The 14,287-nt window shown below is 33.2% G+C and overlaps 1 protein-coding gene across 2 annotated transcripts in view; it reads right to left on the reverse strand.

Annotated features, from left to right (window-relative positions):
* TBC1D19 (TBC1 domain family member 19) overlaps positions 1-14,287 on the reverse strand; it is a 50,941-nt gene that overhangs the window by 19,525 nt on the left and 17,129 nt on the right. For both annotated transcript variants that reach the window (XM_053941414.1, XM_053941415.1), the window contains exons 5-11: positions 12,881-12,955; positions 11,788-11,851; positions 10,974-11,020; positions 9,351-9,461; positions 8,464-8,536; positions 7,624-7,662; positions 5,027-5,139 (exon numbers count right to left, since the gene is read on the reverse strand). In XM_053941414.1, the coding sequence (XP_053797389.1) occupies positions 5,027-5,139; positions 7,624-7,662; positions 8,464-8,536; positions 9,351-9,461; positions 10,974-11,020; positions 11,788-11,851; positions 12,881-12,955 (522 nt within the window). The remainder of the gene's footprint in view (positions 1-5,026; positions 5,140-7,623; positions 7,663-8,463; positions 8,537-9,350; positions 9,462-10,973; positions 11,021-11,787; positions 11,852-12,880; positions 12,956-14,287) is intronic.

Raw genomic sequence — 14,287 nt, forward strand, 5'->3', positions numbered from 1 at the left:
CGTCTCCACCAATAGGTTCTGTCTTATCTTTAAGCATTAGTGAGTTGCTGCAAATATTTGGCATTAAACTAGTATGAACCTGTAAACAGGTTAAATTTGTGCAAAGATGAAATGATAAATATAGATTAAAAAAACTGGTGAAGACTACAAAAAACTAGGATCTCTTTTTAAACTACAATTCTTTCCTGAATGTCTATGGAACATACACACAGGTGAAACAATGGGGAAGAATCAGAACAAACTTCTCCGCTTTTACTTATTCTATCCCTTCCTTCTTAGAAAAAGCTTGCAAAGGAAAAATAGAATTAAATATCACACTGTCATCCCGTAACTCCCAAATTGCTTTATATATATATATTTATATCCCTAAATATTTTTCTGCCATTGCAACTTCATCTGAGTAACAATTTCTGATTGATTTGAACTAATGGATAAATTAAGTCAGCCATCCCAAAGATCCTTTCCACTTCACAAAACTACTTTGATTTCAAGGCATCTATATGGACACCACACAAATATTTGTATATTCCCAACTTCACAGATTTACTGCTGATTTCTTCAATAAATACAAGTCCAGAGTAAGGATTTGAACAACAAGTGGGAAGTAAGATGAAATCTTGCAGGGAGAGAATGGTGAATAGTACACACTTAGAAACTATTAGCATTAACATTTACTAAACTGCTAAGTTGAAATGAGGACAAAAGCTGTATTTACTAACTACTGATGCCTCCCACAGGGAAAAGATTTAAATTTTCCTTTTGAGAAATAAAAAAGGGGAGGTAGAAATATTACACTAATTTTTTAGGAAGGATCACACATAAATATTTACTAAATGCAAAGTATCTGCACTATGAACATCACATTCTGTTCTTCAAAGCTACTAAGAACTACTCGAATACTCAAGTCATCATTTTAAAGCATCAATACTGTAATTTAATCAAGTATAATACTGCCAAATGGATAACATTTTTTTGTCATCTCTAATGACTGTCTATATTAAAACACAAGAAGCTAATATTAAAAAAAACTGCAACCAAAACCAAAGAAACCACAAACTGAAACCAAAACCCATGGTCAGTGGATTGGAAGATGACCTTTAAGGTCCCTTCCAACCCAAACCATTCTGTGATTCTAAGAAGACCAGAAGGACAAGCTGTTCACTTGAAATAGAACTCATGCAAAAAAAAGTTTAGAAAACAAATCAGAAAGTATTAATAAAGGACTTGCAAAGCTAACACAATTAAAACCATTATAGGAATAAAGGTTTTAACTCCTTATTTGCCATTCATTCTCTCTTATATTGTGATTGCTGTGATGCAAAATGAAGCTGGGCTTGGGAATCATGCCAGGTTTTCAGCCACAACTTGGCTACAAGAAGATCTTGCTCATGTCTCTTAGTACGACAAGAGGCTTGTGATAGATTAATTCCTTAATCTGAATCATAAACAAGATTTACTTCCAAGACACAAGACACTCTGGTGATCAGTCTCTTACTTAGACAGTGAAGAATATTTTAAGAGCCTCACTCAGCCTTTAAAAAAGATTCAAGTCTTCTTTTTCAATTTTCTGGCTGCATTTCTTTCCCCATATGAGGAATTTCACTACTGGCAAGTTTCAGGTGTGTCCAACGATGTGTTACACTTCTTATGTTATTTAAATTTTTTTCTGTTATAAACAAAAATCTTACCATTTTCATCTGATTCAACATTTCTTCTTTGTCTGCCAAATCTTCATATAACATTGATTTGTAAACTTTTTCCCATTCAAAAATATGTTGCATTTTTATAGAGACTGCAGCTTTTCTGAAAATGATATGCTTTTATACCACACCTCCAAATATACTCATCTTTCCAAATTGAATTTAAGTACACTTCAGGATTGCAGTGAGCAGCCTTCTTGATCTTACAGAACCACATCCCAAAATTTCACCCAAAACATTTGTATTTCATCCACTTGAGACCATAAGGGAGCTCTGAAAAGAGCTCATGGGCAAGAGAGAACAGTATCTTTCAGCAGAACCCAGCAAAGCTACTTAAAGCACAATCTGAATATTCACCTTCTCTGAAATAATGGTTTGAATTACTCAGCAACCTCTGCACCAGCACAGTCCACCTGTGTCCTGTCATGAAATCCCTGGCACTAGAGCTACACTCCCACTGATGAACTGTTGGCAGGTCATGACCCATTTTTAGTTACCCTTGACATGTGATTGCACTATTGCATTTGCCTCTCAATCTAGCAAGGTCAAAACAAATACCTAATCAGATTACATAGAGAAAACAGACAAAAGAGTTACAGGAAGACCCTCCTGGTAAATTCTTGAAGAGGGTCCAAAGCTTATTCTCTTTTTACCAGAGATCTGTGAAATCTACTTGTAAAGTACATTCTTTTCCAGCCAAAGATGATGACAGTCTATTACTGTAACTGGGTTTTCTGCTGTTTGAATGGTGCAGCTGGGACCTTTGGCTGCTGATCCTAATCTAAAAAACCTTCTGATAAGGCAGAAATACATAATGCCCCATTATGAATTTATCACCTCACCTATTTATTAAGCTTTTAGGCCTTGGAAACTACATTCAGTAATATCTATAGCAAAGTAAAGCATTACCGATTTTTCCATGCTGGAATTTTCAGAATTAAGATTTTACACCTATTAACTCAAAAAACATACAGGGGAAGAAAAAGCCTATTCGATAATGAACAAATTTCCTTCCTAAGCACCGTTTCAGTAGCATGCAGATAATAAACAATTGTATAACACTATGAATAGAAGGAAAAAGAAATTAAACAGATTTTCACTAAGTGTGCGCCATCCATTTTGTGCAATGAGACAGACATCCCACAGGAAATAACTGTGATTCTGTGATTCAAGATCTTATGATTAAAATATATATACAGCAAATTGGACTGTTTACACAGACAATATTAACTGACACTGTTCACCTTCAAATGTTTGTCTTTGCAACCTTAAAAAGGCTCTTTTAACACAGTTCCTCTAAATTGTACCATTACAAATGAAAACCGAGAAACAATGCATTGTCAGGCAATGTGTTTATGTATTTCTAAATAATCCTGCATACCGAGCTCATGGTTTATCATTTTTATTATTACAATACTAGATTGTTAGTATCATTCCTTGCTTGGCTGTATATTAGCTTTATACAGAGGCTGAGCTTTACTGAATAAAATTGTCCAAACAACAATATTGGATGCTAGCACACACAATGCTACCCATACCAAACCCTCATAATGTTTCACATTAAAGAAAGGAAATTCACAGTTCATGTGATTTAGAGATTCATACAGCTATAAATGTAATAGAACCTAAATTGCAAATCAGAAATATTACAGCAAGGAATGTCTGCAAACAGACAACTCGACTCCAGCAGAGAAACTATTCATAAGAGGTAGAGAAAAGAAGTGCTAGAAAAATCCATAAAGATGATATGAAATTCAGCAGATCATAAAACATCTACATGTATATGGAAACTGTTTTGCTATAATTCACAAAAAATAAAGCCATGTATTCATTCTATGCAAGAAGAACATCTCAGGGTGTTAGCATTTTGGCAGTAGTCACAGTTTACTTCTGTGTAAGAAACATTAGTTAATGCAGTGTTTAAACTGAACCATGGCTATTCAGTTTATAACATAGCTGTGGTGATCCACGTGCTATTCTACCTGACCCATGGGCACTCTGCTAGGTCTCATTCAGAAAATCCATCTTTTAAACCCATGTACTAAAAGTCCATGAAACAACTTTAACTTAGAACCCAGGATAAAAATTGCTATGCAAAAATAATCTTGGAAAAGAAGACAGAAGATTATGACAGCTGTTAGATTAGAAGAACAGTTTCAGCTTTGTGTGACAGAAAAACATTTACATGCACTTACCTCACTTACCTTGAATTATTTTCTCCAATACAGTGTATCTTGTCTCAGCTCGATAATTTCTGTTTTCTATGGGGACTGAGGGTGCATTTTGTATTTAACTGTTTTTCAGTCCTTTATTTCAACAGCCTCAAAGTAGTAGACTAATTTCCCAGTCTGCACCACTTTATCTGCCGTTACCACTTTGTCTTAATGTTATCATTACCATTTTCTAGCCACTTGCCCTCATCTTTCTAGAGTTCCTTCAGCATCATCACAAAGTATTGTCTCACCACTAATTCCTTGCACACAGTCTACTCAGTTCAGCCTCAAGGCTCTGGATCCAGCAGACTGTCTCTTAAAGTAAAATTTCTACTGCACTCAGTCTCAGAATGTGTTTAAAATAGTTTCTTTTTCTTTTTCATCTATAGCTGACAAATACAATTTGCTAAGTGTGTACAAATTTATCAGAAGGTAAATTATTATGTACATATAAAAGCCTCACATCGAAGTTTCCCAATTATGCAAAGACCTTAAAGAGGAATTTAACTTTTTAAGGTATATTAAATATAATAATTATGCCATGGCTTCAGATACTGCAAAAATTTCCTTGTTGAGGACTTGCATCAAATATAATGTACAATGAAAAACTGTTGCTGTACAAGGGAATATAGAAACAACCCACATCTTACTAGCTCCTCTCTAAGTCTTTTTGATTGTACATATGGAGAGTATATGTCATAACACATAAAGAAATTTATAAGATATTGATGACAGGGTCAAACAAACAGAAAAAAGATATAACACATCTTTTGATAAAACTTATCAAAAATATGAGCAGCTCAGTCTTCTTCCCAGATATTTTTTCTTGCCCCCTTCTAAAAGAATCAGCATCATATAGGAAAATCTCAGGAGACAGTCAGATCAATTGAATAATTTGTTCTACAGTATTTTGCTCACATATCTGTGAAAAATTAGGAAGAGTGGCAAAGACTTCACCACAGCACAGAGCTTTTTAAATCATAAAATGTTTATCAGTTTCTGTGACAACTCAGTAGAGCATTTCTATTTTGAAAGAACATCACTAGAAGATATGTGCTTGCACTTTTGCGTTCTCACCTAGTCTTCACATTTTACTCTCCCTTCACTACTTACCTCTGGCTGATTAGAAATGTTAAGAATGAGTGCCCACAGATCAGCTCGGAGTGCTGTTGGACATCCCTGACGAACATACTGCTGAGCTGCAGCACTATCTTGCTCTGCTAAAACTGTAAGAAACAAAGCAGGTAAAGAGTTGATGTAGTGTAAGACTTCTATCAAATACCTTAATTTTTAACTTTAAAAACTGGCTTACCATGCTGTAAGCATTAGCTAATAGGAAAATACTGAAAAGAACTCGTTTCCACAATGCAATTTTTAAGTAATTCCTTGGGAAACAAGGCAATTGGTATTAATCAGCAAGGCTGTACTACATTCTGTCATAAAATAGCACTTAGTATGTACACATGATTATATCAAGGCTAGTTGCAGCTACTAAGCTGGCATCATGCAGAACAAGCAGCCATTTATAGCCACAAAATACTCCTTGTTTAACTATGAGTGGTATCTCAGTTCAAATAGGAGACTGCCACTCATTCTGGCTTATTTTGTGTCTCCCTTCTTTCCGTGTTAACTATATGAGTATCTTCACAGATAACTGTGGGGCCAGAATTTTCCATTCCAGAGTATACTGTCATGTTCTCTCATTATTGGTGTATTTACTCTAGAGGATAAAGACCTCAAAAGATATTAGTTTGCCTTCATATTGACATAAAACAAATACTCTACTGCTGACAGGTTTGCTTATTTGGGTCACTATTGTGAAGCTTCAGGCTACCCTGTCACAAGGGCCTCATGCTGAATACAGTACTGTATATACCATAGAACAGATTATCTTGTTCCCTACTTAAATCTATAAACTTGAAAGACACACATCTTCAGCTATTGTAATCTGCTAAAAGTGTTCCTCACCAAGGGTGTGTGATTAACTGTACCCTGATACCCAAAATGTCTTTCACGAGAGAGAGAGAAAGAGAGAGTTGGGAGAAATTTCCGTGTTATTATCTAGACATTACATACGTGTTCAACTGCTTCTTGGAAACTTCTTGGAAGTTTCCAAATCCATTTCCTCTAATTTTTCATAAGTGTCTATGAAACAGCTTGCTTTTCTATATCTCATTGAATTTGATATTCACTATATCTGCTCCGATATGATTTAGAAGGATGAGGTTTTGAATTAAATATCTATCTAATTGATTTTTCTTTTCTTCCCTTTTTGCTTAAATACTGAATAGACCAGCTTGCCAAAATCTGTTTAAGTTGCAGAGCTCTAACACAGACATTTCTATGATCCTTTGTTCCTGCATGAAGAGGGTAAAAAAACCCCATTCCTACATTCTCCACAGAACTTCAGAAATACTGTGATTCATCTTGGCATCCATGAGTATTTACCTTAGTTTTCTTACTGACATAGAAAATATTAAGAAGTAGTTTTGGTATCTACAAGATAGGTTTTACTAAACACAACAAAATAAAATCCTCAGACTTGGCAATACATCTCATACAAAAGCAAAATTTGCCTCAGTGGCAAACAAAGTCATAGCTAACACCCATTAGAGCATGCAGCAGTTTTCCCACTGAATGAAAAGGGGTTTTAGTTTATGGTAAAGGCACTTACATATTTATGAAATTTTTAGTCTTTGAATATAGGAAAAGCTAAGCCATTCTCTAGAATAGAGCTGCTTGGTATAGGCAAGAGATGACGAATATGAACGACAATGTGGAGCTGAATGAATGGCTCAAGAAGTCCAGAAAATATAGCTTATTTGGAAGAATGAGAAAAGAACGGAGGTGGACAGTACCTAATGAGTTGCTCTTGGATTAGAAAATTGACAGTGCAGGACAGAAAGATGACAATAAAAGAAGTAAGAAAGAAAGAAAGAAAGATCATTGTTTTGTTACCGCAACAAAAAAATTAGGATGGAGCACTTTTGGGACAGCATCCTGCCTATTTTTTTCTTTGATGCTAATGTTCAGCAGGAATCCCAAGAGACAGTAATGACGAAATATTGGTGTATTTCAACCATTCCTTGTATGTTTCTTCTATAAGCAAACTTAAACTATTAAATTATTATTTCTTTTAACTTCCCTTTCCTTTTGTAGGTTATTTCTTAACCTCAAAAACAATCTTGGCACTTTTCAGAAAAAGCAGTATAAAGAGACAAGTAAGTGAGTATTCCATAGTGGCTAATATGGAATACTAACATTAATCGCTAATACTGCAATATTTGGCAATTGCAACTGATTATTAAAAAGATTATTCTGACACAAAGGCATAGATCCCACTGCAGTAATGAGATCTTTGTGTGCAGAGAAGGGACTCCAAAGAATTTTGATTTTAAATTGAAATTCAGTAGTGGAATAAGTTAAGTTGCCACCAAAAGGATGTCTATGTGCTTCCTATTTTGTTTTTATTGAAATACCTGTGGAGCTTTTTATTTGGTAGCTACTGGTACACTGCAAATATTTGCTTCTCTATCCCTGTCTAAATGAAAGCAGTATTAGTGATTGTCTATCTAAATTACGATGGTATTACTCATAATGCTTTGTGCTAGTCTAAGTTCTTAAAATTCTAAGAGGTACATACAAATACAAATTTACTAAATGTATTCTTAACTACTCACAGTTTATTACAGATAAAAACAGATCCATACCTTTCTGCCCAACACATACATGTTCATTTTCAAAGAACTCTAGAAAATAAAACCAGAAAAGTATGGCAAAAAATAAATGAAAAAGATACCCCAGCTGATAATGCATTTTGTATGTTTGACACATAATTACATTCAGTTGCTCTTTACTGCTAACATCACTAAAAGTTAACCTGCATCAGACAAAGTTCTTTTTCAAAAACTAATTTTGTGTTTCAAAAACACAAATATCAAAGCATTATATTACATTATTTTCAACTAGGCAAGTTTCTATTTAAAAAGAAAAATCTCGTGATACTACAGTGATTTTCATTCTTATGTAGAAAAGCCATTTTAAAACTTCTTCCTACAGCAACAGATGCATACATGGAAAACCAATAGAGATTATACACTATTTAAGTGACTGAATATTAATATATGGATATGTCCTGTAATATTTTCTTTACAACAGTTATTTTAAATATGCTTGTATGTATATTTGTATGTATGTATGTATATATATAAAATATACCTATCTGTTAGCTGCATTAACATTTACTGGTAATCTCTGTATTTCTGGAAACAGGCTATGTGGTTCTCTAGATCCTGAAGTGTTCAAACATATTGAAATTAATGTATTCTCTAGTTAAGGTGATGACTTTAAAACTTCTCCAAATATGACTCTTCATATATGCAATGTTTTGTATTATTAGCTATATTTTACTATGAAAATCACTAAAATCATAGCTATAGAACAAATATTTATGGTTGACTGTGGGAAAAATACACATTTTTTTTTATAATTTTGAAGGATTCTACTCATTAGTGTTCTGTTTGAATGACTGGAGCATGGCATTAGCTTACCAGGAGGTACTTGTGCTGAATCATCAATACCCAGCTGTCCTATATTTAAGCCTAGCTCACTAAAGTTTTCTTTCTGAAAAGGAACAGAACCATAACAAATTAATTAATATTTTTAATTCTCTAAATCACTTGAGATTTCTTCTGAAAGGCTTAATGTGAATATTTTCTGAACCAAATTAAGTTCTTCTAAATGCATACATTTGTAACAGAATCTCACATCAATTCTTACTCTAGTTTTAGTTTTAAGCCTCAGTTTACATGTCAAGTATGAGCTACACCTGGATGTAGTGAAGTGGTGAATGAAACATCAGGTTAAGGATCTCTAATTCCCATCTCTCTTCCAAGCCAAGTGAAGGTTTTTCTACTAGCATAAAATCTGCAAGAGCCTCATCAGGGAAGCATTTAGAAAAACTCTCCTATATATAATACACTAGTACTCAAACATTTCTTTTCATTTACACATGACAATAAAGGGATTTAAAATTATATTGAGAAGAAAGTCAGAAGTTAACTCATTGTCAGGCTACTGATCTTGTACAGAATCTGCAGAATTGAAATGTGCTACAAATTTGAAGTTTCTTGTATAGAAGAAAAATTATTAAGTGAACAACATGTACAGAAGTGTATTTTTGGCACAAATTAAATCTGTGAGACATAAAATGAAAACTTCCCTACTTGCAGAAATGTTACTGCTTATGTTTTATTTTTCATTAAAAATACTTTTTCATAGAACTTCTTTATGCGCTGTATTTTAACTACATATTTAGATTGATTTTCACTTTCAAAAGGAGAAATATATGATACTAATATTCGTTTTTATTAATCATTTTCATTAGCAAGGAAAAAAACTCTTACAGAAACCTCTTATAAGAAAAAAATATACTTACCAGTTCTGGAATATCTTTAACTTTTAAGGGAACCTGAATTAGTCCCAGATGATTTCTGAAACTAGGCTGCTCTCCATTTTCATAATTTGGGTTTCGAAGATTCATCAGTACCTTAAAAATTGTAGTTCTGTCATTTCTTGCTTACACTCAGAACCCTTCTCAACATCATCAGCATTACAAACAGTACATTCAGTATAAAATAATTTCCCACAAATTATCAAATTATATATCAACATTTTCAAAATCAACAAGTATTCAAATTTTTAAGGAAGCTAACAATCAACTTTGAAAAGTCAGCTCAATAAAAAAGCAGAAATAATTTTTAATATACACAACTAAGTGCTGGCTACATAGTAATGTCTTGACTAAAATTTACTTCCTCATTTAAGGTATACCAACAACATATTTCTGATGGCTACAGCATCCTGGATATTCTTCAGAATTACTTTTTTCTGAAAGAATTTTTATCCATCTTCTTACACTGGCAATCTTACAGAGCTTCCAATAAAAGTGCTACATAATTTGCTACTAAAATAATTCTTTACTAAATAACAATATGTCAAAATATCTTCTTTCATATAAGAAAATGAAATTACAGAATTGGAAACTTAAAGCAAATATAATTTAAAGGACAAGGAATCATCTCAAGGTAAGTAACTGTGATCTAAAAATGAATTTACAGTCTCTTACATACTGTAATTCCAAGGTATAGATTTTGATATGATGTTGAACTGCAAAGATTCTTTCTATCATGAATTTCCAGCTCTTATGAAATTCTTTCATAACATTGTACCTCTCACTCTTGTAAGTATTCTAGTACCATATAATCTCACTGTCAGACTTGTTAATTTAAAGAAACTGCAAACTCTGGAAAGAAAACAGTATAAAAGAAAAGGAGAGTGATCATGAGGGTCACTGAATAAAGCTGAAAAAAACCACATTTATTTACAGATCCCAGATTAAAAACACACCAGGGCTGTTAGTACAATGATGAAAAACAAGACAAATAAAACATTTTCAACATTATTTTGATTAACTGAACAAAAGGAATGATATGTAATAAGTACTGTTTTACTATGATGTTCTGTGCTTAAGTCATAGAAAATGATAAATAATACTGACATTTAAGACTTTAAAGATTCCACAGTCACCAATTTTTTAATGATTCAGTTTGATTACATACAAAAGCCTTGAAATTCAACACAGTCCTGTTTCATGTTTGATTTTTTACAACCTTCTGAGATGACCTACAATTTCAACTGCATACAAGTCTGCAATCTACTATCAAACAGTCTATTGGCTTCACATATTGTGATTTATGAGCTTAATACATTGGAATTGAAAATGTAAAATGGTTTAAAAAAATCACTTCAGAATTGCTCTCCAAGGAAAAAAAATTGGGTCCAGACTATGCTTTAGAGAAGTTTATCACAGGTTCAATTTAAAACTGCACTTAAAAAATAAAAAAGGGAAAATAATGTTTTGTTTTGTAAACCAAAAATAGATTCACTTGCTATAAATGATAACTAGCATGAAATATACTTAGCAATTATTTTTCCCACTTCATATAAAACACTATAATGGATACAAGCCAATGGCTGAGTATGTTTCATAGAGGCTTACCTCAAGAAAATCTTTAGGTGCATAAACAGGCCGGAAAAGACTTAGATCTGAAGTAAGATTTCAATGACACCATGTTAAAACCAAAAGATCAAAAACACATGTGCCATATCTATAACACAATCTAGCAATTTAAATAACAGATTTAGCCACAGGAAGCTTCTACTTAATCCTCATAAGTGTTTAGACTGAATTAGACTTAGACTTAGGAAAGATATGATTTTCAAAAGCAGGGTATTTTTTAACAGCTTAGATTATTGAATTACACATATTGCTGTGAAATGAAAACCAGGGAGCAGTACTAAAAAATCCATGAAGCCTGTTTGCCACAAGAGAGGTGGTAGTGTGATACAAACCAGCATCTCTGCAAAATCCTTTTTAAGGAACTTGGCTATGAACTAGCATGAGAGTTAGCCTTACTTTCCCCAATTATATAATATCACTGATTATTCTGTGCAAGAGTTATTTTTATCTTTTGTCAAGAAAACATCTGAGCTTAATTATCCATAGTTCTGAACATTTTCTGTAAGCCTGAGTTTACAATAAGAGGAGCTGTCTCCTAGTTGAATAAATCTCTAAAGCACTGTAATACGACACAATAACCTCTCAATAATGACTCAGTGTTAGTACAATAACTTGAAACAAAATAACAAGGGAATAAGTATTTATTTATGCATAATGATACATTACCAATGAAAGAAAGAGCTAAATCAATTTGCCTTGAGGAGATTAGATTAACCTTGGACTGGTAAGTAAGATGTGCATCCTGCCTTTCTATGTACAAAACTTTAATGCATATAAATTTAGTTGGCCGTACCTGGCTCATCAGTTCCCATTTCATTCCATTTATTAAGCAGTTCTTTTTGTTCATTTGCAGGCCTCTGAAATACACAAAAAAAAGTGTATCTTCTTTTTTTAAACAGAATGAATAAAACTTATTTCAAATATGTATTCATTTCAACTATGCAATGTTTTACAAAATAGCAGTACAAACTTATTTGCTAACAAATTATCCCTAGCCTGAAAGTACATTACACTGCAAAAAAATAGAATATGACAAAAAGCCCAGGTTCAAGTTCCTGGACAGAAAGAAGCTTTAAATAATTTCGGGTGTTTAGTGATGAATTTAGGATATTTAGTACTCAGTTTTGTGTTACTCAAGATTTACTGCCCATTCCACAGAGCTGTTGGACTCTATCAAATTCCTGTCCCTGACAGTCATGAAATCCAAATACAGCAGCATCCTTTAGGTCATAATGAACCATAGAGGTTCTGCCACCTATCACAGAGGTAAAACAGGGGAATGAACAAAACATTCTAACATTACTCCCTAATTCCATGATCTTTAAAACCCCAAAAAACAAACAAACAAACAAACAAAACACACACACAAAAAAACAAAACCAAAACAAAACAAACAAAAAAAAAAAAAAAAAAAAAAAAAAAAAAAAAAAAAAAAAAAACAGACCAGAATGACAAACAAAATCAGCAATGTAGCAGTATCTCTCTCTCATCATGTACCAGTTCAACTACAGCCTTCTGTGCACACAAAGCACATCTGTATCACACACAGGCTGCACAAGTTATACAGTTGAGTCTGCACATAAAATACTCTGTTAAGAGCAATGAACATAGTAATTAGCTTTCCAACATGCTGCTCCCTCAAGAGGATAATTACTGCAACAGCAAAGAGGAAAATCTACCTAGAGCCTTCATCTTCTCCCAAGCTGAGCTGACACATTCATTGCCACCATCTCTGAAAATTATTCTGCGTTAGAAAATACTTAGATACTGAACATGCAGCTCTTGATAACCATGTCTAAAATGAAAATTACATTACAAGTGTGCAAGACAAGGCTTAATTTCAGAGAAAATGTCAGTTTGAAAACAGAAAATTAACAATACATTACCTTCTGTGCTAGTGGAATATTGAGTTCTGTGCACATGCTGTTCAGACTTTTCAGAATTCGCTTCTCCCAGCTTCCCTAAAATACACACAAAAGATAAATTATAAGGAAATTCTTTTTCCTGAAAATTGAATTTACCATGCAACAACAAGCAGCTTTTTGAAGTCAGATATATATAAAAGTATAGCAAGAGTCACTGACTGACATCTGCAAACCTATGAAGGGAATATTTACATGCTTCTTTGCATGGAAACAAAGATCAAACAGGTCTCATTCTTTACAACACAAAAAAGAACCAGAAAATTTAGTTGTTCATATTTCATATCTTTAAAAAAACATGTATTTCATAATTACTGATTTTTTTAATTTATGATTAATGATCAAGCTTCTTTATAGATCAACATTTAACAATTTTTTCAAACAATTATAAGAGGTCAATCAACTGTGCACAGCAAATACCTTCTCCACTTTGGGGCCTGAAGAGACTGGTAGTCTTTCTCCACAAAGAGTATCTTAGATGTTGTCAGAAATTAAGGAAAGTTAGAAATCTGGTATTCTGTAATGCTTTAAAAAATAGTTCTTCTAACACAATGCTCAGGAAATAGTTGTCCAATCAGAGAAAACCAAAAGTAGACAATAGCTCAGTGGCCAGCTTAAAAAGCAACCAGATTCTTCTGACAACTGCATTAGCCTTCAATAGTGCCGACTCCATGGCTAACTCCTCTGATGTGAATGCCAATTAGTAATGCCTTCCTTGTCAATGGACTTCGTATTTTGCTTCCATGATTACAGCACCACTGGTGGGTTTTATATTTAGTTTTCTGTGGATGACAAGCCAGACCTCGATCACATGAATGCAGAGACTCCTCTTAATTTCATTTAGTTCTATTTATTGCTTGTAATTTGCTCTAGACGCAAATTTTACAACAGTTAGTTACTGTTTAACCATGCTCCTCAAAGATCTGTCCAGAAGAGACTGCAGTTTATTAGACAGGAAGCATGTGAAGGGAAGGCCAGTTAAAAAAAGAAAATTAAAATCTTGTCTATAATTGTTTCATTTTAGCTTTCATTTACAAGCTCATTTACAAGATCCTCTCATAACTTTTTCCATCAAAAAAATTGCTATCTTTCATCAGATTTTTTTTCTCACAATTAAGTCATCCCTTCACTTTCTTTTGCCTAAACAAAACCAGTCTGAGTTTTGAATCTAAGGAATGTTTTCCAAATTGCATAGTTTTTATCATAGTCTGTAAAATATTTTTCTTTAACTGTATTATCATATTTAAATTCCTTTCAAATGCTACACAACACCATGCCACAAACTAGTTCATCTCTCACAAAGTGGTAGTATCAACTATTTACTATTTTGCTAAGAAGTGAAGTTTCGTTGCTACAGAAATAATAAGTGAG

This window comes from Vidua chalybeata, chromosome 4 (assembly GCF_026979565.1).
Source record: "Vidua chalybeata isolate OUT-0048 chromosome 4, bVidCha1 merged haplotype, whole genome shotgun sequence".
Lineage (NCBI taxonomy): Eukaryota > Metazoa > Chordata > Aves > Passeriformes > Viduidae > Vidua > Vidua chalybeata.